Source organism: Anguilla anguilla, chromosome 5 (genome assembly GCF_013347855.1).
Source record: "Anguilla anguilla isolate fAngAng1 chromosome 5, fAngAng1.pri, whole genome shotgun sequence".
Lineage (NCBI taxonomy): Eukaryota > Metazoa > Chordata > Actinopteri > Anguilliformes > Anguillidae > Anguilla > Anguilla anguilla.
In genome coordinates, this window is record NC_049205.1 from 41504389 (window position 1) to 41530128 (window position 25740).

The window sequence follows — 25740 nt, forward strand, 5'->3', positions numbered from 1 at the left end:
TTCCAGATAATGGCTCTATCATATATGTTTTCTTGTGTTTCGAATAGTGATCGTTTAAACATATAATAGGATTACACAACCAGAAATCGTGACGCAAAAAGACAGACTTAAAACAATGGTTTTGTTAAATTAGCAAAAAAAGAGAGGTAGGTTCACATCGTCCTCCTTAGCTTCATCATCCAATAACTCATAGTGTCGCACCAAAAACGTGCATATTCGGGCATAACCATTGCTACCGAAACACATTGCCTACATATAAATCTCCACGTGGGCGCGACCTATAATGGCTGTTGCTCTGTACAGTAAATGGAGTGTGTGCCTGCTTTGCCCGTGCAAGTCTGTGTGAGCTAGTGCTATGCTCTCTGACCCCAGTGGCAGTCCCTTCTCACTGCACTGCACTCCTCAGGCTCCCTTTTTCCCAGATCGAGGCTGCTCTCTCCTCTCTCTCGGCTTCTGTCTATCTCAGTTCCACAAGAGACAGCCGGGGGTCTCTCAGGGTCGAAGGTTCTGCCCTGCCTGCTCCAGTCTCAACCTTTCAGCCTCTCTAATCTGCATTCATTCTCTATGGATCGGCGTCTCTAACAACATAGAGGGCAACCCCTGGACACATCTTGGCCAACGGTAAGGTATTCGCTTCCCGATTTGTGAGAAAATCGCAGGGAAAAAAATAACACGACACAAAGCCGTGGGTTAGAGGTGCCCTGTCATTTTCGGGGGAAAAAGAACCAGGAGGTTAGTGCAGTGCCTAAACGCAGTAGATAACCAGCTGTTCAACCAACCATCAGTGTTCTTTTCAGTATAACGATGAATGTAGGCTATTTTTAAACCCAAATATACACCGTAGTTATGGCTTTATTATGCTATTGCGCTTTATTACAGGAATGTTGTGGAAGCGACGCGGTGATCCTCTGCGGTGTCAGAGGTTCAATTTGGTCGGGTTTTCCCCCATTTCTCCCGATAAGTGATTTGTTTGTAAATGCTTTGTAGAAAATATGCATACATAAAATAAAACTTGGCTTGTTACTCTTTCGTTTTTACAATGCTAAATCAACAAGAGAGGCCAGAGTTCCTTATGTAACTCGAAAACGTAAGAACTGAAGCCAAACAGTGCGCGTAAATGCAACGAGAATGTTTTACGGTTCGCTCACTGGCTCACTCTTACAATCTAGGTATCTCGGTAGCTAGCTATTGCAGAATTTAGGCAATAATATTTTATATTGTTAGCTAACGTTGCACGATGTCATTTTATTTTAGCTATCTGGCTAGCTAGCTAAATTGCGTTCTGCACAGTTGACTGGTCAAAGTTCAGGGCAGATAGTTTGAATTGAAATACGGTCACAATTTCAAGTGCATTTGCAATCCCTTGCATTTTTTGAAAGCTGGAAAATTACTATTTTTGAGGCCCAATGTTATTGTGTTTTAAACAGAATAGGTAGAATTTGGACGAAACTCAACAGTATACAATAAAGCGTATTTAGAAGCTAGCTAGCTTGGTTGCTGTGTGTAGGAAAACAGTTTTAGCTGTGTTTCATTAGAGCTGAGAACACCGTGCAACCTCCGTGTTGCAGCATTTCTACACATTGTAGCGGGAGACTGTACGCGCGGAAATATATCCTCAATTGAACTCATGGACCGGTGGGCATTGTTTTGACTTTATATTAACGATGGCGTTATAGTAGTTGTCCTGGAAAGGTTTAGCATGAATGACGGTGGGCAGAAGATCTTGTATAAAAGCCAGCAGGGTGTGATGTCAAACCCATTGGCTACTGACTGTAATCAATCAGGGAATCGCACGGGGGGAGCGAACGCTAGAGGCGAGCAAAGCACAACAGAAGCCCAGGAGAGGGAGCTTCCCGGACGGCATGAAAAATCAAGCATCGCCGGTAACTTGTATTACGACTAGGATCCTTTTGGGAAGTGCAAACGGTTTAGTTTTTTATGCAGTGCATTTTATGTGAATTTTTGCTAACCTCATGCTTTATTTTTTCTCTTGAATGATTTGCAAGTCAACGTTTTACTGTGAGAAAGGTAGCCGGTTAGTTATACAAGTGTCAAGTTCATTTTCTGGATCTTATTTTTTCTTTTTTGATTTTAACGTCAACAACAAATTATAAGTGAAAACAAAAAATTAAAAAAAGAGAAACGGCTTAAATTTATTGCAATTGTTTGGACACGAATATTTCTAACTTTATTTTGTGGGGAAACATTTGAGAATCTTGAGAGTTTTATTAATCAGTGCCTGATTCAACATCTTATCTTCATGCCGTCTTAAATGATTTTTTGTGGTTAAAAATATATTGGACGCTTAGATCAGCAATTTATTCATCACTGAATAAGTAGTTCAATGGTTTTATCATAAATAAAACAAGGTAACGCTGTTACATTAGGCTACTTTATTTTACCACACATAACTGTCTGGTACTACACTAGCTGATTTAGTGTAGCCTAATTGTTTTTAGAAAATACTGTAAGTCACAACACATTGTAAGTGACTTATTCATCTTCTGGATATAAGATATTAAGAGCTGGACCAGATAGTCGGTATGGTTAGGATAACTGTCATAAACCTTTTTGTAATTGAAGTGAACACTTTTATGAAAAATACTTAGAAGCATAATGGTCGCAGTGTTATTGTTATTGTGTGATTCTGTTTATATATTTAAAATGGTTTCAATTTGCTGTTTGCTATTTTAATTTATTTTTGCTTATATCTTGTAGGCTATTCATGTTTAAAAACAACCTTATGTTGTTTTATTAGGACCTCACTCAGCGAATTAATTCAGTCAGACAGTGCACCTAAATACTAAAAAGACCCACAGTGTCTGAATCACAATCTAATCTCCTGTAATTGTGATGAGGTTCATAAAACTGTGTAGGTGCTGTGTCTGTGAATTCCTTCGTTTCCGTATTGTATTTTTATTGTATTTTTCTTAACTTGTTACATAAATGGATAAACAATTAATGGGGTGTTACTTCTTTGTGTTGGTCTTGGTCTTCACGCAGATCGTGGCCTGCTGCTGGGTCAGTCGTTTTCGCTTCTGAGAGGAGGTTCTGAAGGATGCCCGCTGCACAACTCAGCCCTGGATCCTGGTAAACCGTTAGCGTCCAAAAGGTGGGAGGATGGCTCATGGTATTCCCTCCCAGGGCAAAGTGACCATCACTGTGGATGAGTACAGCTCCAACCCCACGCAGGCCTTCACCCATTACAACATCAACCAGAGCCGCTTCCAGCCGCCCCATGTCCACATGTGAGTGCTGTTCTTTTGGTTTCCGTCTTTGAAAAGGGTACATTTGCTTGAGTTTTTGCTTGCCTGAAGAACATGATTTTGCACTTGTTACATTAATTTAGAAAATTCCTTTGCCCAGAGCGACTTACAGTGCAACCTGTAAAAGCTTTTCTTCTACTGTGATGGCATTACTCATGCTGAGATTTAAAAAATGGTGTACTATCAGCAGCCAGTGTAAGATTTCTTGGGCTGAATAATTTTGTCATGTATTTCTTACACAGTCTTAAAATACTTCTATCCTTTTTCAGTTCCTTTGTAAAACTTGCTTTTGAATGACTTGCAATTTGTCATCTAGATATTTTCAGACTAGTGATGTAGAAATTTCTGACTAGTTGCAGTAAATAGTGTCATTAATTTGTTATAGAAAAAAGTGATGCATTTATGTGCAATATGTCAGGAATTTATCCCTATTACTCTGCAAAATCAGTACACTTAAAATCAACTCGCTGTGTGTGATGTTGTAGTCTGTTTCAAATTGTTCCAGCCAAGACTCCTGCTCTTCTTTGCACACTAATGTAAAACAAATTACCAGAGACCATCTAATCATTTAAAACATCTGAAAATTGCAAGGATTCTCATTGAATAGAACAAAGTCAGAATATTTACAGATTCAAATTTAATTCTGTTTTATTTATGATTACATTCTACAGTGAGTGTAATTTCTGAGATACAAACCACAATTGCTGAATCAAAAGTAGGAGCTAGGTTTTGCAGTCTCACTAATTTTTCAAGCTTGCTCGTTTTGTAAATACTGTGTATGTGAGTGTATGAGTGTGCTTTGTTTGTTCTGTTGGGATCCAATCCCGTGGAGCGTTAAAATTGGTCAAATATAGCCTACATCTTTAGAAAAAGTGAGTGACTATATGGAAAAGTATTAATTAGAGTACGTTTTTCTAAATTTCATAAATCATAGTATGGCCATGGGCATTTACTAAAACATTTATTGCATTGTGGGCAGCAAAACATCAGTTTGTATAACTTCAACAGTGACTGTTTTTCTGGCTCTGGACTTTCCTCCAAAGATTGGTTGCCCTAACGCCCTCTTGAAGACCTCACAGTGCACACAGTGCAGTCTTTCTTTTGGAATACATGCCCTGTTCTGGGAAAGTAAAGCCTGTTTAGATTTTGTGAGATAATGATCTGAGTCGCCTGGGGTAAGTCTTCTGTCTATGTTAGGACTCTTTAAGCATAAATAAAGTTGGTGTTCCTTGAACCAAAAAAAAAAATGGCCTTTGAAACTTAATAGGTCTTAATGTTTCCCACCCACTTGCTCCGTAGTTCTCAGCGCTGGCAGATTCGGGAAAGGGTGTTATGGTTTCCATGGCACACTAACGCCTCTTTTGTAGAGACATAGAACGCGGAGCAGCGAAACACTTAGCTCTGTGACCCTCGTGCAAGCTTGAGAATGGCCACGTTCAACCCCACGCCCAGATGAATTACCACATGTAACAACATCTGAACCTCACCCTCAAAACAGGACTAGCCTAGGATCCATCTGCATTTGCTAAACTCAGCCATGCCCCCCCAACTCCCTCCCCCCCCCTTCAGAGGGTATACATGTAAACAGAAAATAAATGATTCAGGTTGAGACCATAATTACATTATGTTTAATTTCACTGGAACACGCATGAATATGTAAAATAAAGGCCTGCCAGACCTCCAGGGTTGCAGTGCCATGCTGTCTGCTCTCCCGCTGATCGGTGGCCAACATTTGTCCAGATGACACGCACCCTCCGCTCGGAATCGGTCGTGCACTTAACAGAAACTTACAGTAAATAGCCAACGTGCTTCCCCAACGAGTTCAACCTCCTAATATGTATATAGTTGGCCATTTTGCTATCAACGTTGGCAGGCATTGCCTGCACTGTGGACAGTAAGAGCGCCTTTATTTTATTAAAATGTTAATTTAAAACAAAATGATAAGCCCTGTCATTACTTGGGCTGTGTAATTAAAACTGCCTCTGCAGTACTTCACAAGAGTGCGGGCTTTCATTCAAACAAAAGGCCTGGATCTTTTTTTTGCGAATATCAATTTACCAGACCTTTGATGACAAGCTGAGTTGAATGATGAAATTTGTTGCTGTCCTTGGTCCAAAATAATGTTCGTAATATCTCATTTATGAAAAATGCTTCAAAAACAGTTGCGTTTCCTGGTGGATTTGGTGTAATTCAAAATTGAATCTGTTTATTGGTTATGTTTCTTGTCCTTGTTTCTTGAATAGCCTATAAAAACTATTGTAAATCATTGTCTAACAAATAGAAAGGCATCTTCTATAGATTCTTACCCAAAAAAAAATCATTTTATTTGCATATATTTTATGATAATTGTTTAGGGATTGACTTTTTCCCAAAACAAAAAAGATTTGATATTTGCTGTTAAAGAAGACTAGTTTATCTCCTTTGTGTGAGTGAGCTAGAGAGACAAACATTCCCAATGAATCATATGGAAATAATGGCAAATGAGAACATGCGACCGTCTTTTCAAAAGACATTAATTGCTCTACAAATTTTCATTCTGAGCTTATCCATGCCTTCTGAGGCAAACATCCTGCCGAATTTGAATCTAAGCTGCTCCTCTCGCTTTCGACCATTGCGTGCTGAAGAGGCCTTGAGCAGGCTTTCCCAGAGGACAGAGTAGCATTCCAGTTTGGGCTTTTGTTTTACTGGACAGGCAGTCCCCGAGATGAATTGGATTGTGAAACAGGAGAACACTTGATTAAGTTCCTCGGCCCCTGTGTTAGTGCAGGGGGTTAAGTGTCAGTTGACATACTGAAGGTTTTTATTGTATACTTCGACTCTAATAAACCCCTTTCCACTATAGGGCTGTAACAAGGCTAGCATGAACTGGAGGCAAATCTGGTTAAGCTGGTACAACATGATTGCTTTTCCATTTAAAGCAGTAATTCTTCAATCTGCTGATGGTTGTTTGCTGATCAGTACTGGGAAGAGTGTACTTTCTTTATTCTATATATATATATATATATATATATATAACCTCAGTTTCTCCCCCTGACCCCCAACAGAACCAGCAGTTATGAAAATCAGCAGAGCATGATTTAAACACACTTGTGTAGTTCCAGGATGCAAAAGTTATATAAGGGGTTTGCCTCTCTAAAAGGCCTCATTCCGGCAGATGTACTTCTACCAGTCTTGAGTGTCAAGGTGTGATGTCACTTCATCCTCCGTCTAAACTGGACCGTCAGGACTGCGGAGTATTGTGTTTGATTGTGCTCGTGACGGTTTATGAATAGTTGATGTTCTCATTGTAATTGGATGGAAACTATCAGGTTAGTGTGTCACAGCACCACACAGTTTTAGTATTACACCAGCGGTATCAATTTTAGCACAGGAAATCCCTGTACCATGGGTCACCAAGTTTAAATGCACAAAGAGCTGGATGAAATGTTCATTTGCTTTTGCACACCTTTAGCTGGGCCTACAATTGAAGTTGCAAGTAAATAAAAAGAATGAACAGAGCCATTTATTTTTGAGTAAGTGCGGCAGAGCACTTTCAAAGATATTTGTCATTTGTGGTACACATTTTCACAAGGGAGGGTTACAATTAGAGCTTGCATCATATATCTTTTCACTCATACAATTGCTCAAACAATTTTGGCAGCTTCATGCTATGGGGCTGCTTTTTGAAGGTGAATTTATTTATTTTTTTGGTAAGTGATAAAAGTCTTACTTTTAAAAATAATGTTTTTCATCATAAATGTTGTTGGTGAAGGGGTTAAGATATAATAGGGCAAAATGTGAAAAAGTTACGTGGGACAGAATATTTTTTGACTGCTCTGCATAGTTTCTGCGTACTTGTAATTTTTGCCCTTTTTAACTGTTCTTGCAGTTTTCTCTCTAAATGATAATGTCCATTTAAATATCATTTTTGCTGGTTTGACAGCTACTATATATCAGCAGAGATTAAAAACCTTTCAGTAGTCAGGCTGTTGTTGTTCTGGTCTTTGTATTGATAGTGATTTTTTTTAGTGCTCCCCAGAGTAGGGTGAATAGAAGCAAATGTGTTTTGATATTTCGCCTTTAAATAATAAAAAAAGGAGAGACACTGTAGGAGTACACATTTGATACCTGTGTTGAATATCATTTTATATTATTTTTGCTGTGCGCCATACGTGTGTTTCATTCATTTGCCAAAGAATAACTAAAAATAATATAATTCTCTAAAATAATACCAAATTAAGTAATGAAATTCATGTGGATTGTTAGACTTTCCTCTGAAATTGAATCTCTGTTGGTGATGTGTTGAATATGAGTATGGATTTTTTTTCTCTTTTTTTGAGGAATTAGAAAAGGGAGAAATTAGAAAGGGAAGCGAGACCACTACATCAAACACTTGTGACTTTCTTTTATTATATAACAGGGAAGGGCCAGTTCTTATTAATATTATAATGCGTATCATAACTTGCCTAATTATGCTGAAACTTTGCATAATTATGTCTGCAATTATATTTGAAATCACTGTTTATCTCAAGGAAACAAGGAAGTTACATTACATACTGAAAGCAAAGCAAGGCTTGTCTTTTGATTTAAATGTTTCTTTGATTTTGCTCTGTCACACAAATATGGCAACTGTGTCCATGTGACACATACACACAAAGGCTAACCGGTAAGAAAAATTGTGACAAGCAATTAGATATTTATTAACTCTGTGACAGCAGGGTTACCTTCAGAAGATTAGCAATCGGACAATCTCCAGTTTAACCCAAGGTCACCCGCTCAATTGTAGATTAGTCGGTTTATCGACTGAAAACCATTCGCAGTTGGTGGTGGCTATGCGTGGTAGGGTGGATGGACCTGGCTTCATCTGCTCCTGACCAGTGGCCCGATTTTCTGTGAACAATCGAGCGGTTCGACTTTGACGGGGTTGACATCCTGTCCTGTTACTGTTGCAGGCACGGGTTTGGGTGGAGAGCTGGGGCATGACCTACCCAGGCAAAGGTTGAGAGAACTGCTTGGGCCGTCTTCAGCTAGCGTGGGCTCGTGCACAGCCCACGTTCAAAAACCTTTGCTCAAAAATGAAACGATGATGTCCATTTGTCACACAGCCTGCCTCAAAACTTTAAAGATATCATTGGAAAAATGCTCTTGGAGAAAGTGCATTGCATCAGATGAAGCAATAGAAAGGCCTTCCACAAGCTAGATATGTCGGCTTATGGGACAGTTCTGTTGTGGAAAATAAATATAGGCTAATTAGCTGGAAAACTGAGTGCTAACCAGATAGCTTTTTGAAGATGCAGACAAGCTGTATTTCTACATCAGGCTATATTTTTCTTTTCTATTTATTGAGCAGACCCACTTGTTGTTGTAACTCCGTGTTTAAAGGTGAGTGTTTGAGCTCATTCTAGAAGGAAATGTTTTGCACTAGTGTGTCTGGAAATCGCATCTAGAAATGCCTGCAATGTGTAGATGCGGAAATGGGCCGCAGACATGAGGGACTGCATTTAAAATGGCTTCTGCATGAAGAGCGAATGTTCTATGAACAAATTTACATGCATGTTTTTAACAGGGGGAAAAAGCCAAGGGAATACTATCACAGGAAGTATCCTGCAGCGGATATTGAAATGCCATCTTTATGTTTATAACATGGCCATGTGCAATCAATAAAGGGGGCAGCAGTCTGGTTTGTGTCTTGAGATTTTGTTTTTGTTCATCAGAAGCCTACAAAGGGTATTGAAATTTTCAGTCGGTTTCACTGACTCTACTGTGTGATAACATTTTATACTACATTTTATTTTAAAGTTGTGAATCCTTGGGTCTGAATAATCCTCTGTTGAACCAAAATTATTTATTCAGTCTGTCAAAACCCATTAACCGTTGAAGTGAAAGAGAAGGAAATGCCTTGAATGATTTAGAACAACCAAGGACATGTTGTCTCACTTACATTATTTTTTATTTTTGGGTAAAGAGGCACTCAGGACAAACATTTGACTATAAAACCACCCATGAAGATTATTGACATACAAGCTTCCAAATACTGAGCATGCATTCCTAAATGGTTCGGAAATGCCGTTAATGCGTGGAACCGTCACTGGAGCCAGGATGGAAGTGGATGAATAACGTGCTTTCTCCGTTCACTGAGACTAATTTAGTGTTATTAGAGTGGTCAGGAGGTTTCGCATGCCATGTCCTAATTGATACTGGTCACATTGTTTCTTTGTACAAGAAGATTGACTTTATGGGGGAGAAAGGCTATATTTACGCGTGCCAGCCTGCCACCAGATGTTTTAATTTAAAACTGTTTAAATTGAAATCAAAAAGAGAGAAGGGTGGGGGGGGGGAACGGAAAGAAACATTTAAGACAGGTCTAAATGGCATGGCGGAGCACTCTCCTGTCTGGTTCCCCCACATTTAATGCACGGCATGTCTGATCTATGAAAGAGTGCCTCGTGGTCTCGAACCGGCGCCACTTCTGTAACCCTAACTGTGTGAGTTCTCTAAAACACTGCGGTGTCATGAGGCACAGGAGACAAGACCCCACTTGTTAAATGTCTACATATGATCTTTGCATCTTTATTTACTCTACACAATCTTGGACATGCATTTGCTTTCTGTGCTACAATTTCACAGTTTATTCTGTTTTCAGAACTTTCATTTGAATGCGCTGGTGGTCAATTCCAGACATGCGACTGCCATCTCTCTTCATTCTTTTTGATTTGAGAGGCAATTTATTAAATTCCTGCCAGCCCCAAATAGATTTGGGACCATGTTTCTGATTGCAAATTTGCAGCCCATGTGAAAACAGAGAACACTTTCTCCTGCATGACAAAACCCTGGATTTGTAATGCTGAGCATATAGTCGCTCTTTGAGTTGAGGGCTCAAATTGTGAGAGTCAGATTTTTTTTTAGCACTCTAGATTTGCGGGCAAAATAGGCCTACATCTACAATCTAGAATGGCTTGCCATGTTTCTTTTTTCTTTTCTTTTTTTCATCATTTGATGGGTTTTGTCAGTTTTCAGACATGTGCGTTAATTAGGGAGGTAATGCGTGCTTTTGGCAGCAGTACAGAACTGCCATCCCCTTTAGTAATGAAATAATGGGTGAAAGGGGGGAAAGTGCAGGGAATTGCATGTCGCTGGCTTCAATTACAGTCAACATCTTTTTCCTTTTGAGACGAGGAAGGGTTTTTTCTTCAGACCTACTTTGGAAAAATAAATAAAAGGATGTCCTGATGAGACATAAGCAGATCTCACAAATGGACAGAAGCGGGGAAAAGCTCTCCTTTCAGAACTTACAAGAACAAAATGGTTTTCTGGCTTGAATAGACCAATATTTTTAGTATGATGACAGGCTTCCTTCTGAATTATTTTCTTTTTTTTTCTTCCTTTATCTCATAAAATTCAAATAACGCTTGACATTCAGGCTAACCCTAGTGACTTACCACACCAAAAAACTGCATCATTGAAGTAAATATCAAAAATCATAAATGGATACGAAACATATGGTGCTTCTCTGAGTTTTGGAAAACTTCAAGGGGGGGATTGTATTCAGGCTTTCAACAATAACCAAACAGCAATAACAAAACAAGAGTGGTTAACCAGTAGGAATTTTAAATCTTTCAATGTTTTGTCTTTCCATCTGAAGTCATGAGAGATAGAGAGTGCTGTGGATTTCAGAAAGATGAAGGAATAGTTTGCTGTCGTGTGAGTGTCCAATCTGTCCTCGTTCAGAACGGCTCCTCCCCCTTCATTAACCGTGTAAGCCACTGTCAACATTAACAGGAGGAGCTGTGCGAAGGGGAGATTTGAGGAAGGTCTGGAGCTCCATAATAACGGAATCTCGGAGGCGAGCGGGGGATAAGCGTTTATTTACCCCGCAGTTGCTCTGGGATTAAAACACCTTGCGCAAGTCGCAGAGCTCGCTTAATGCTTTGTTTTTAAATCAAGGTCTAGCCGCTTCGCCGAGCCAGCCGGCCCACCTCTCAACACCCGGGCCCCCGGCCCCCCGGCCCCCAGCCTAGCCTCGCGTGGCTCTCTCACGCGTGTGGCCCTGGCCCCCGAGGGCTCGTCCCAGCGTGACCCTAACCGCTTTTCTGCTCTGTTCTCTCCCTCCCCCCCCCGCAGGGTGGACCCCATCCCATACGACACTCCCAAACCGGCGGGTCACACACGCTTCGTCTGCGTCTCTGACACACACTCCCGGACAGATGGCATCCAGATGCCGTACGGCGACGTACTGCTCCACACGGGCGACTTCACTGAGCTGGGCCTTCCCTCCGAGGTTAAGAAGTTTAACGACTGGTTAGGTAAAGATTCCGTTATTTTCCCGTTCTTTTCGCTCACCCCAATTAACCCCCCCCCCCGTTCTTATCAAAATTCCATTGAGGGCTTCCTCATTAAATGGAAGGTTTTCGTTACCCTGGCTTGCTTGTTAAGGAGGCTGCCAGTTCTTCCAGATAAAAGGAATGCCAGACACAGGTTTTGTTCAGATTACACAGAAGGTCTTATATCTGACAAGCAGGAACTGTAACTCTAGTATTTAGGCCCTTCCTTGCAACGGGTGCTGTCATTTTTGTATTCAAGTGAGGGACACAACTTGTTAACGCTCCTGTTAATCAAGAATACCATTGTTCTGTTAATTAGCCCATATTGGCTATGGGAATAACCTGGATGTAACAACCTGTAGGATGGAATCATTTCTATACGAATATTATTTTAATATGCCACACGCGATAATAAAATGCTACATTTTCATGAATGATTATGCGTCAGTTATTTGAATATATGTGCTAATTAAAGGAATTTTGGTTTGAAATATATCGTGCTTAGCTTACCTAATATCTTGTACCTAATATAAAATGCTTAGGTGCACCACATCTCAAGAACTTTGTTCTGATAGACATGACAGAAAAATAAACGTTCTTGATGACTAAGTGACCTCTGCTTGAATCACAGTCTTGAATGAACTGAAGTGCTGGACATATCTCTCTTTTTTTTTTTTTTTTTTGTTATCACTCATTTCACATTTCATCCCTGGAATGTCTGGTTTGTGTGCATCAAAAATGTGTTGGAATTATCACTTATTTGGACGATTTATCAAAGAGTATCATAGCAAAATGATAGAAATCACAAAATTGTGTAAAAAAAAAATATATAAAATGTATTTTATATTTCAGAAGAGCAATTGGCAGCGGCAGTATTTTAGGCCGTAGTTTTAGAGTAAGTTCAGTATTATATGACTTGTAAGACTGTAATCACCAACAGCAGGTGATGGCTAACTGGTTCTCTGTGATCTTGCTCCACCTGTGCTGTACTGTTTTTACAGTAGGTATTTCTAATACTGCAATCATGGAAAATTGCCACTGTCGATACAACACTCCATTTGAAATTAGCATTGTATATTAGTTCTTACTATTTCGTTGTGAACGAGAGGATACGGTTCTGACTTGCGGTCACATGACCAGTGTAGCCTTGGGTTTTTATTTAGTTTTATTTGTTTTTTGATATTCTTGCAATGAAAAAAAAAATGTTACTACAAAATCAACAGTAAACCGAAGCGCTGCAGGTTATGTGGAATGAAGGCTGTACGCTCGCGAGGACCCACAATAAGTGGAATTCAATTTGACGCCGTGTGGCAATGGAATTCTTGAGCCAAGAATTTATTGACGTGCAAAATCTTCATCTGCTGCTTTGCCTGAAACCATTTTAAAGCACAGTACCAAGAATGTTTTCCCCGTTACTTTCTGTGTTAGTCTGTCTCGAATGATTCCAGTCTCCATGGCAATATCGCAGACAGATCTTTTTTTGATTTAGTAACGCCTACTTCCAGTGTGCAAAAAGCACCCAGGCACCTTTCATTAATATAAATTGTGGGGCGCGCACACCATCTTGCATCACAACTGCTTTGGGGTGTCCTCTGTATTCCTCCTTCGGGAACATGAAGACTCTGGGCTTGTCAGGAAGATGGACCATCTCCCTTGTAATGGTTTTGCAGTTTTACGAAGATTAAAGCCTCAACCCGAGCACATGTAGCTAATTTAGCTGTTTAGAAAGAATTGATGTGCTTTCCACTGTCATTAGTGAATGCATACGATTCTAACACTGATACTTTTATGGTTATTTGTGGCAATGGGTTGAGGATAAGGACATGTCCTCCTCCTGTTCTTCCCCCCCCCCACTTCATTTCTGTGGTAACATGCACCAGACCCAATTGAGCGGGCGCTTTGATTAGTCGAAGGGAAAGGCGTCTTGTGATTTCTTAACCGAAATTCTTAAAAAGGATTTAAGTGCTGGTACAGCATTTTGTAAGTGGACTGCAGCCATATTAATTATAGCAAGCTCCTCAGAGATGTTGGCCTGTTTGTGTGTGTGTGTGTGTGTGCGGTAGTAGGGGGGTGTGTGGTTGATAAAGGAGTAATGAATACACACCCTGCAGTTACAGATGCAGTGTGAAGTGTAGCAGCCGGAGGACCCTCTGCGGGGATTACGGCTGTGGCACCTGGCAGGACAATAAACATACTCTGGCAGCCTTGCTCTCGTAATTGGCCTTCGGGGCAGGCAATTGTAAAGCCTCACTGTTGTCATGCAGTACACTTACCTTGAGTCTGATTACGGAGCAATGCAGCCATACTTGAACAGCGTATGGCTGCACTCTTCATGCAGAACCAGGAAATTGACTTCGGGGTGTGTTCAAAACATATTCAGATCAACTGCGCAACTTTTGTCAGTGCAACAATGATTGTGTGGAAACCGAACGCCGCCATGTGGAGCAGTCTGGTGTGCTGTCACAAGAGGAAAAATGCATTTCTTGTGTAGAGAATTTTTAAAACAAGCAAAAGCAGTGCGCATTCAATTTAATGAACTAGCGATTTGTCCAGACAGTCGGACATGCTTCAGATCCCGGAGCTCCGTCTGCTTGGTTATACGACGAAGGGAGCTTTAGTCGTATTTACTGTACAAATCAATGAGAGCCAATGTGGAAGATTTCTGAAATTTCTTGGCTAAATGTCATTCTTTGTAATTATATAATTTCAGACTGGCTATCATACCATTTCTAAAATTATGTACAAAAGTCAGCAGTGCTCGTATGAAAGTATGTACAAATTCACCATTGAGGTCTTAATTTTTCCCGTGTCTCCATCAGTGAACGTCAGGCCTCCAGGAGTGAGAGGAGTCAAAGCAGTTGGGATCTGTAGGTTGGTGACGAGACGGGTTTGCTTGCATTGCTGTTTCCAGAATTAAGTGGGGGGAAAAAAAAACGTTGAAAGGAATTGGAAAAAAAGATTGATTGAAATGTATGTGATTCTCTGGCGTTTTGTGCTCCAGGTGGAGTATCAAACCATATTCATTACATTACATTACATTACAGGCATTTAGCAGACGCTCTTATCCAGACCGACTTACACAACTTTTACATAGCATTTTACATCGTATCCATTTATACAGCTGGATATATACTGAAGCAATGCAGGTTAAGTACCTTGCTCAAGGGTACAACGGCAGTGTCCTTACCCGGGAATTGAACCTACGACCTTTCGGTTACAAGTCCAGTTCCTTACCCACTGTGCCACACTCCATTCAAGACTAAGCAGCTGGTGGGCCCTTTGAGTGGGGCTGAAGCATTGTGCTTCAGGTATGACTCCAAATAAGAGAATAGTTCCTCTAAATTGCTGGTCAGTGGATCTCAATTATATTTAGCGTTGAGACATGTAAGATACTCACCTCATAATTTTAAAGAAATCAAGGAGGGTGCATCTCTTTACAAGCAGATGAAGAATTCCCACACTTGTGAACACAATCCTTCTCTTTTAATGACTGGCTTTGAAAGGTAAATGATGCAAGAAAATTGGGGGGCATTTAGTTAAATCTGTGGGGGGTTGTGTCGATTAGTCTAATAGTTTTACAAAGCTCATTCTGGTGACATTTTCAAAACCGTTAATGGCACTGCTCTGGTTCTCTGTTTGTCTTTTGTCTATTCATACCGCCAATAAATAATAATAATAATAATATTTTAAATCATAATGTTCTTTTTTATTCTTTTGCTCTTTAGAAGTCTAAAATAGTGGAACAATGCTTTGTCAGGAGCCAGCCGAATGAGTAACACTTTTGTAACCCTTCTGGTACCACACATTATAATTGGACTTCTTTTGAGGGCATCCTGTTTGTACTTTTCTTTTGTTGTGTTGAAATGCTTCAACAGCCGGGCAGCACTGGTTGTGTGCCGCATGCTTCTTATGCTAGTTGGCAATTTGTAGGAAACTCTGGAATGCTCTTTTCAAAGAGTTCAGCTTTTATTCCCCTTGCAGTTTTGTTGACGGAACAGGCCGCACACCATACATAACATGATGTAAGGATAAAATTGTAAGATTGCTTTTGCTGTAATATCATCCAATGACAATTGACTTAACTTATTTTGCCAGTGTGTTAAGAACAGAATGAGTAGCTAATAGTTTAATGCTAGTCTTATTGGCATGATGTAATGTAGGTGCAATGCATTTATACTTTATTAACGGTTCAGTATGTAGTGTGGTTTTAAATGTTTAATGTAGCATTATTGACTACTATTGAATACTGATGATGTTTAAGTCATTTATTAAGAAGACACCCACATTTGATTGGGAAATACCACAGAAAGTTACAATGTATATTAGCCTGCATTACTGGATTGTAGCGTATATTTCAACAGCTACTTGAATTATTGAATTAATCTCCAGTACCATATTGTAGTAAGTAGCTTATTCATTTTCTTGTTGTTACAGATGGTTAAAATAAGAATATTGTATTGTAAAATAAGAAAATAAGTACAGTAACATTAGACAGACTCTTATACTTAATGTTTACAGAAATGATAAGGAGAGGATCTGTATCTGCAGTATGCCCTTTGAAAGGAAATTTTGATGGCTCAGAAAATTCTCTCTACAGTCTAGGAAATAGAGTTGACCAACTGTAATTACTTTTGCAATCATTCACTGCTGCATTCACAGTGTATCTTAAGCCAATTATACTCATGATTTGGTTTAGCACATTAGAATAGTCCCATGTAAATGGATATATGATGTACTTATGGAAGGCCAGAGGATTTTGAAATTGAGAGATGGATTCTACTTATTAGATTAGTTGAGGAGGGGATGATGCACTTCAGTACTCTCTTCTTTAAAATCTAGAGGAGGAAAGTCCTGCTTTGTGCTTGTCATCATTTGAGGTACAACAAATATAATAACCACAACAGACCTTTTGAAAGGTCAACAAAGGCTATTCTTTGACATGAACTTTCCATAGTAATCATTGTTTTTGTGTCAGATTCATTATTTTCTAATCATTTTCCTAAATGGCATTCACCTTAAAACATTCTTATGAGCATTGATGATAAATGTCTTAAGTCTACAATGTCTTAAAATTGCAAAGGCATGCATTAACTATGATAAAAAAACAATAGCAATAAAGAATCAAGGCTATTTGGCTTCTGAAGCCTGACGTATTATGATATTTTGCACTATATATTATATTTTGTATTATAGGCTATGTCTTCCGTTTGAAATGCCATTGTACTATAAAGTGCGAGAAAGTGAAATGGGGACTGGGTATTCATTCTGTTTTATATAAAGACCTATCCTACCTTGGTGATATATGAGGTGAGTAGGACAAAAGACCTCTTTCTGAGAGAAAAGGGAAAGGTCAAACAAGAAATTGAAAAATGCCGGACTGATGACTGTAATGGATGTTCTTGAGTATTTAGGTCGACTTCAGCAGTTATTGCTCTTTGGGGAAGAGAAAAAAAAAGTATCGCAGAATCCCGTAGAGGTCAAGCAGGGCCTTCACCTGTGATTTTAATCCTTTTCATTGCAAGAGACTCGGTTCTTTTTGTGTCTCACCACCAATTTATTGAAAAGACGTGGAAAATCTCTGAGATATGTAAAGAGCGAGATGTCCAAGATTGGTCTGCGTTCAGCCGCTGTGGCATATCTCAGCCACATCGCCGGAGCAGAGCACAGCTGACCAGGGCAGTGCACCGTGCTCCTCCCACCCCACGGTGGTGAGAAGATGAGTCCGTGCGCTCACCCATCACCCCCTGCTGCTGTTGAGCTGTCATCTGTGATGGAGTTTGGGCTGCTCTGGAGTAATGCTTCTGTAATGGGAATTTGCGTCCCAGTGGAAATGGAGATGAAAGGTTGAAGGAATGGTGAATTTTCAAAGATAGCCCTCCCACTGTTCTGTTCCAACCCCACTGCTGTCAAGACCGTGGTGTGCTATAAAATGTAGTCTTTAGCTCTAGTGTCTTGGAACAGAAGGTGCATATTATTGAGCTACGTGGAACTAATGAGTCAGCTGTTGTTTTTGGCTGTTAAATCATGAATATTTTTATTGTAAAATTGTTGGCAACTAGTCCTGATTTTCAGTGGTTGCCACTGCCTTAAACAAAACACCCCAAAGCGCTGCTGTCATATTGTCTTCTTTAATTTCCAGTGACTGAAGTAAAAAAAAAAGATATATATATATATGTGTGTGTGTGTGTGTGTGTGTGTTATCATAGGATTCAAGACTAAATTCTCGCAGTATGACATCATCAATCTCACATATCTTCAAAATAAAGCAGAGGCTGTGTTATGTACATGTTCCTACGCATATATATTGTGGGGAATCGTGCATTCTAATCCAAACAACATTAACAACGAATTCACCTGAAATGTGCTTTTTGTCATAGTTTCTGAAATGTCATGCATAGTTTCTGTAGTGTCATCTTGCATATGTAGCTCAATTATCAAATTGAGTGGCAGAAATATGCAAAATAATCTGTCAAAGGATTCAAGAGTACTGGTACCAGAGCAATAACCAAGGTTACATAATCATGAAGCACCGACTTTAACACAGTTTACATTCTCTGTCAGTATTACTAAATACCAACAAGGGTACTGATAATTAAAGATTGCATGATTCTGTACAATGAATTTTGCTGAATTCAGAAAGAACATAAAGGATGACCTAAAGTGTCCTAAAGTGTCTTGGAAAACTACTTTAAAATATTCATTTGGTAATGAAGCCTCAATGAATATTGTAAAATGGTTGAATACAGCTTCCAGAAAAGTTTTTTTTTTTTCTTCTTTCCCCCCCCATCATTCACATGCCCTTCTCTAAAATTATGAGCACATTATTGGCTATTGTATTACAGAAAACTGTATGGGACTAAAGTTCACGTGTTTCACTGCCTGATTATTCAGTTCTAAATTCACCATCTCACCACTTTTTAACATTTTTCTGTGTAACTTCTTTTCCTCTCTTCTCCGCAGGTGGTCTACCTTATGAATTCAAAGTCGTTATCGCAGGGAACCATGAACTGACGTTTGACAAAGACTTCATGGCTGAGCTGGTCAAGCAGGATTACTACCGCTTTCCCTCTGTGTCCAAGTTGAAACCAGAGGACTTTGACAATGTTCAGTCGCTCCTTACGAACTGTGTGTACCTGCAGGACTCCGACGTGACAGTCAAAGGATTCCGAATATACGGGGCACCTTGGTAAGCGCTGAATATCGTTATTCACTCTACTGATGGAGAGCAGCTGAAATCCTTTTTTTGGTTTTTATAATTTTATGTGTTGGTCCATTCTGTCTCCATTTTGTCACACATCGACCTGCCTCGAGTGTGTTATGTAATGCAATGATGTTGGACTTGCAAATGACTCAAGGTGCACAGCCTTTTCTTTATTTACTGTTGTGCCATTTTCTGTGCACCTGAAAACCTGTGAGCCTGAGGTCCAATTTTGAAGCCTAGAGGATAAATTAAATTTACATTTGCACTCAGGTGGAATTCCATATACAGTCTGCAGTTCCTTGATGTTCAGTTACAAATTATGTTTTTAAAGAGTGACAGCACATTTTCTTATTGGTTATAAGGACCATTACAATAAGATGATATTGTGTGAGAACTGGGGAAGCAAAATTGCTTATATTCATTTTTCAAAACTCAATACAGAGCGCATTGCAATTATTTTGCATAGAGGTCAGGGTCTTTGCATATGTCCGTTGCATAGAAACACTTCTTTTGTGTTGGTACTTAAGTGAGAGAATCAACAGCATTGAAAAAATGGGTGGTGGTACTGTTCACCATATACTTGGTGTTTTATTTCCATCTGGTAAATGACAAGCTCATTGTTTGACTCATGGTAACAGTCTGCCTCTGGGGACATTTTGGCCGCATGATATGTGGGTGCAGGTGTTATATGTCTATTCTGGGTAAGCAGTTGTAGGCAGGAGGAAAATGTCCTATCAAATGACTATTTGGTCATGCTTCCCATGTTCTCAGTAAATGTCTTTCAGGTATTAAAGTGCATTAATACCTTGAAAATACAGATAAAAATGTAAAAAAGGAAGAAAATGTCAGGTAAAAAACAACAAAAATCACAAAATTAACCAGTTTAAAAACATGGGATTTACGTTGGGTAAGAGAGGAGTGAAATGAGACTGTGAGTGATTATGGAGTCTCTGGTGTAAGGTGGGAAGGACTATGAAATATATACAGTATATATATATATATATATATATATAGCCTATATATAGGCTACACATACACACACAAATAATGCAAGTTATTTTTTGAGCAGTTCATCTTTTATTATGAAAGTTTTGTTTTGAAACCTAGTTTTGTATCTTGATTGGCAGCTAAGATTAACAGGCTAATTAGCTAGTGTCATAGTGTTACTACTATCTGACTGGCTAGCTTGGTAATACATTTTTGTCCATGCTTAGTTATTTGCAGTGTAGCTACATGTTAGAAATGAATTAAGACCTATATTGTCATACAGACTTAGTACATGCTTTTCTTTAGGGTTTTAGCTTACTCGTTAGAGATCTTGACAACGAAGAACAGAAGCACAGCAGTACAACCCTTGACTAAAGAAACTGGAATGTGATCAAGAAGACAGGATTTATAGGTTACTTTATTCATGTGAACAGAATCAATGAGTAGCAGGTGGAGAAGTAGAGGAGAAGATCTCATGAGTACGCTGACCCACAGCGGGGAACTATGACTCATGTACTGCTATTTTTGAATGGATTTTTGTTTGCTTTGGAATCGATTGCATTGGAAAAAGACCTGGGAGAGGATATGTTGTAGAGGTCAGACTAGTTAGTGAGCCGGAGGTTATATCCTACTGTAAAAACTTGATTGAGAAGACCAGTGTAGTGTCTTTCCAGTGTTAAAAGTATCACAATAAAACTGGATGAGGATTCAGTCAGAGAGAGCATTCTTGGAGTGAAGGGCATGGTATTCATAAGCTTCAGGGTCGACTCTGTAATATTCTGTATATTAATGAGTGTGGCCTGTGTTTTCTTAGAACTTGGTTAAAGGATGTATCTGGGTGAAGCTTAAGCAAAAACAGTGGGTATCAACTCTGTATAATGAGAACATTGTATATCAGTATTAATCAGAGGTGTGTGAGTTACTGCATAGTAATGTGAAGTAATTTACTGGTTTTGGTGATAGATTTTTTTTTTTTCAGCTGTGGGCAACATGCAAAAATATCAGCACTGTGGACGAGACAGACCATATATGCTGAATTCCAACTTCTTCAAATTAACTCACACTGTCCTTATAATAGGAACGTCTGTGGCAGTATCTGAGAATGTTAGATTTTAAAGCTCTAATCACTGTGTGCCCTCACAGTCAATGATACTGAGAATGTTAGCATCCATGTTAGTGTCCGTAACAGCTCAGAATAACTTGAGGCTATTTGAAAGGCTGATCACTGATCACTGTGAACCAGAGCACTGTTGCAGTAGGTCTAGAAGTTACACCACTGCCTGCAAGTAACGAGTTGCAGACAGGCGTGGGGGTAGCCAAAAACTGTGAGAAGTGGACTATGTGCAGTACTCGTTATTTGTCCATATTGTGTCAGCACCTGAGAGCTGAGTTATGTTAACGCTAGGAATGCCGACAGGCATGATGAAGGAGCAGAAAGATGTGGCCATCCGAAAAATCCCCACCACGGCCCAGGCTGCATATTCAGATAACAGCCAGGGAACGGAAAACCAGCAGAGTTCCGCAGAAACAGCACATGGACCTCAGCAAGCTGGAAGTATAGTTAGGTGGAAACAATGATAGGTAGTCAATTAAAGTAAAGGGCCAGCAGGTAGAGAGACTTGCCATTATAGCATTTCTACAAAAAAGTGTAAGAAATGAGAAAATGTGGCAGATTCACCCTACGGAATAGCAGCTGCTTACGTGTATCATAGTGTCCAATCCCATGACAGAATCAGCTTAAATATAGATGTTGATGATTGCTCTGTTGTTATTTTCACTGCTATTATTAGTATCCCTTGTAGTAGGGCAAAGGGTTGTGGAATAGCTTTCCTCTAGCCCAGCCAAGCAGACTCACATGTGTGGAAACTGTAAGAAGGGCAGCCAACAGATGTGGAAACGGGAAGCAAGCAATATCCAAGAGGCCCTTTTACTCCTAACGGGAAGGAAACCCCCTGGAACCCTTCGCTTTTGAAAGCTGCTAAATGGCTGTTGTGACACACCGTTGGCCTGGGAAAACGGGAGGGGCGGTTTTCTTTTCTCAGTCTGGCCTGGCCAGGGTGTCGAACGCGAGGCTTCGCTTACGTGACCACGCCGTGGGTGGCCCCGCCCACAGCGGCACGACGGCCACTCGCACATCGATCCAGGACTAAAACCCGCGGTTCTCCGCTTGGCCCTAATGGACTGAAAGTTACGCACGGGCAACCAGTGCGTTTGGCACAGTATGTGCATGGTCCTGTTTTTCCAGATATTTTTAGCACACAAAGCAACAGAGCTGTGGCTTTGGTGGTTTATCGAGTGCCCCCTATTTTCTACTGCCAGGTTTTGTGCAAACAGAGCAAACATTTGTAAAATGAGATGCTGCTCACAGTGATTTATCAGCATGCTAGGCTTTCAAACTTGGGCACCAATTATGTATGCTAGTTTTCATCGCTACCATAATTACTGCTGCTGAATTGTCAAGAGCTGTTAATTGTTTTTATTTTGACACTTAATTTCTATTGAATGATGTTTTTTCCTCTTAAGGTCACACTATGTCACTCATTATGAGTGCACACTGAAGTATAAATGTACCATATTTGCATGACAGGGACTTTTAATCAGTCAGATCATCTAATGCCTCTATTTTCTGTAATGTGATGTATGGCAAATGATATGGGAGGGCTGGGCGATATACCGCAAAAGTAATTATCAATATATAATTATCTATATTATATATTATTTTTTGAGTGCAATAGCAATCATCACCACCATGTGATGTATTTCCTTTTTACCTTTTCTTCTTTAATTATGCTGGTAGTAAATGTACAAATCTCAGAGGGCACATGAAATGCTTCCGTGAAAAAACATCACCACTGATATCTATTAGGCCTAGGTGTTAATAGGACAGCCATTCAGCAGCAAGGTCCTGCAGCTTCCATGTGATCGTGCAATGTGTTTTTGTCTATTACATGGTAAGTAGTGGAATACAAATTAAAGTTACGCAATTCAAATTTAATGTTTAGAACAATAATTTGGTCTAACCATTACAAGTGAATATTATTGCAATACAGATTTAAGTTATGCAGTTCAAATTAAATTTCTGCTGGCAATAATGCCCCTAAAATGATTCCTTTAGAAAGTGATTGCGATTTTTAATTGATTAAATTATAGATAGTCAGATAAATCAGTGGGGTCCTAATTGAATGAAAGTGTGGACACCTGGTCACTGAAATGAAACTTATGAAAAATGAAGAGCTCAGTAAAAAAAAAAGAGGGCCAATCCTGCATGGTGTGGGAATAAGAAAGGATAAAATTTTGAACATAAACACATGTATCAACGACATAAATTGGTCAAGATGTAACAAAAACTACCATACACAGTGGGTCCTCAGGACCAAGGTTTGAAAACAAACTGCATTAGTAGACCGTTGTGCTGCACTGCAGGTAGTTTTCATACCTAAAAATTTACACGTAAAACAGCACATTGTTGGTAGGCTAATAGAAGCATGCATATTTCATGGAAATAAACTGTTAAAAACAATCTGTTTTCTGGATTATTGGGGAGGTAGGTCACGATATATTGCTGTAGCAAAATTTTGAGCAAAGCATTACAGAGCTAGCAGACCTGCAGCCTGTAGCCTATATGAAAGCACATTTTGAGTAGTTTCAGATTACTTTACACTTTTAAAGTACCAAAATATCCATTTGATTGCCCTCTGCAGTTTGATTTTCCCGAAAACGGCACGTCGTTTTTCTGCCGTGACGTTTATTGATTTGTTTTTAATTTGCCGTTGCGGTGATTGAATGCGGTGCCACGCAGCACTCCGCTGAGCCGGTGCCGCAGTCGCAGTGGCCCGCGGCTGCTGCTGTTCCTCCTATCAGAGTCTGTGGGCGCGAGATTGAGCTTCTATCACAGACCCGCCGTCTCTCCGGGGATGCTGCAGTCAGAGGCCCGGGCCGCAGTGCAGAGACGAGCGTCGGGCGTGACACGATTATGTCATCGTTAGTGCCCCCTCGCTCGCTACTCTGGGGGAGATGCCAGTGACCGGGAAACGGTGACCGGAGCCCCCTGACCTGCGGCGGGCCGATGTTAACCCCTTACGTGCCAGCTGCTGTCGATTGGGGACTACCTGTCCCTTCATTTTTGACCACTGTTTTAGTTGCCTTTTTTGTAATATGAATGCCGAATCTACATTTCAGAGCCGCCATTTGTATTTGTGGATGTGGATGTGGTTGTGCAGGGGTGTCTATCTGCTGCAGAGGTACTGTTCCATTGCTGGCAACCGAAGGGGAACCTAATCATGGGGACTGCAAATATTTGTGTTATGCAAACATTTGTGGTTCTGAAAAGTCTCGGTCAGCCGAATGTCTGCAGTGTGGCAGTGACGGTGTGCAGAACTGGAGCCAGTAATCAGGAGACCGATGACGTCTGCTGCATTGCGTAATACACCAGAACTTCTCCTCGCATTCTAGTGGAAACAAGAATCAAGAAAGCAAATGAATCATTTGATTAGCGGAGTCATTTTGCATGCCCTCATTAGCTAGTGCAAGAGAGCCTGCCTGTACCTGAGTGAGGCAGTGGGCAGTCTCTACTGGATGTTTCATAACCCTGCGTTAATATTGCAGATTCTCTTGTCATGGACAGAAAGATTAACCAGATTAATATGAGCAGCTGTGTCAGATCTGGCTGACAGAATTCCTCGACCACCGAGTATAAATGGTACATCACTAAATCACATTTACTGTGCTGATCGAGAACCAAAGTACATATTCTAAAGTAAGAGTACATCTATAACAATCATAAGAAGAGAAACTGAAAACCATAAAAAATATAAGCTAAGCCATAGAAATACCATAACCTGAATCGGCACAAAAGGTGTGAGTACAAGGGTGTTGGGGCAGGAAGATTCAGTTTATAGAGGAGGTGTGTTCAGCCTGTTTCAAAAGATAACCAACGATTCAGCTGTCTTGAACACTTTGGGGAGTTCATAGCACAATTTGGGGGGGGGGGGGGGGCAATACAGAAATTGTGTATTGGGAGAGTGGGAAGAGCCAGTCACCTCAAGGTTGCGGAACAGAGAGATCTGGTTTGAACATTTGTTGGAGTTATGGTGAAGCTGTTAAATTCAGTGCCCTTTAGGCTAGCTGTGCGGTTTTGAACTTAATGCGAGCTACATGTAACAGGTAGCCGGCGAAGTGAGATGAGGAGGGGTGTCACTTGCTTACGCTTGAGAAGGTTGTAGCTAGCCATGCGGCTGCACTCTGTATTGGCTGCAGAGGGTTTAGTGGCGCAAGCAGGGCGACCAGCAAGAAGAGAACTTCAGTAGTACTGTCACGACAAATTTAATCCCCCCTACAAATTTCATTCCCCTATTCACTTCCGGGGTTACGTTTCCGGTTACGTTCCCTTAATGCGTAAGTTAGCGTCAACTTGACTACCTGCTGGTTGCTAACGACAGTGAGCGATCGCTAGCTAGCTGGCTAGCTAGGAAGAGAAGCTTTTATAAAAGTCTAAGAGAAGCTCTTCCAGCTAGCTAGCTAGTGATCTGTCTCGCTGGCTATCTATTTATTTCTCTTGCTAGCTAGCTAGCGATCTATGAATCTTGCTAGAGGGAGAGATATTTTTTAATATTAATTATTGTACTCTCTGTTTCACCTAATGTACACACCCCATTACGCAAGCTAAGATACAGAAATACCACACGCATACACACACAAATTTGTATTCTGTTCATATGTTTATTGTTTGTTGTATTCATGTTTTTGCAATATGTGTAGGCTATATATACGTCATGCCAATAAAGCTTATTTAAATTTGAATCTTCGGACAGAGAGATCTGACCAATTGGCGCAATGTAACGGCACAACATAACCCCACAACGTAATGCTAGGTAGTCAAGTTGACGCTAACTTACGCATTAAGGGAACGTAACCGGAAACGTAACCCCGGAAGTGAATAGGGGTGATGAAATTTGTAAGGGGGATGAAATTTGTTGTGACAGTACCA

At 40.2% G+C, this 25740-nt stretch overlaps 1 protein-coding gene across 2 annotated transcripts in view; it reads left to right on the forward strand.

Moving 5' to 3' along the window:
- The first annotated feature begins 340 nt into the window (after positions 1–340).
- The window catches only part of LOC118226823 (metallophosphoesterase MPPED2), a 51966-nt gene continuing 26566 nt past the window's right edge, over positions 341–25740 (forward strand). The window contains exons 1-4 of one of the 2 annotated variants that reach the window (XM_035416748.1): positions 341–621; positions 3004–3248; positions 11367–11548; positions 18527–18752. In XM_035416748.1, coding sequence (XP_035272639.1) covers positions 3121–3248; positions 11367–11548; positions 18527–18752 — 536 coding nt within the window. In that variant the 5' untranslated portion in view covers positions 341–621; positions 3004–3120. Of the gene's footprint in view, positions 622–1131; positions 1884–3003; positions 3249–11366; positions 11549–18526; positions 18753–25740 lie in introns of those variants that run through there. The other variant, XM_035416749.1, reaches the window with a different exon arrangement.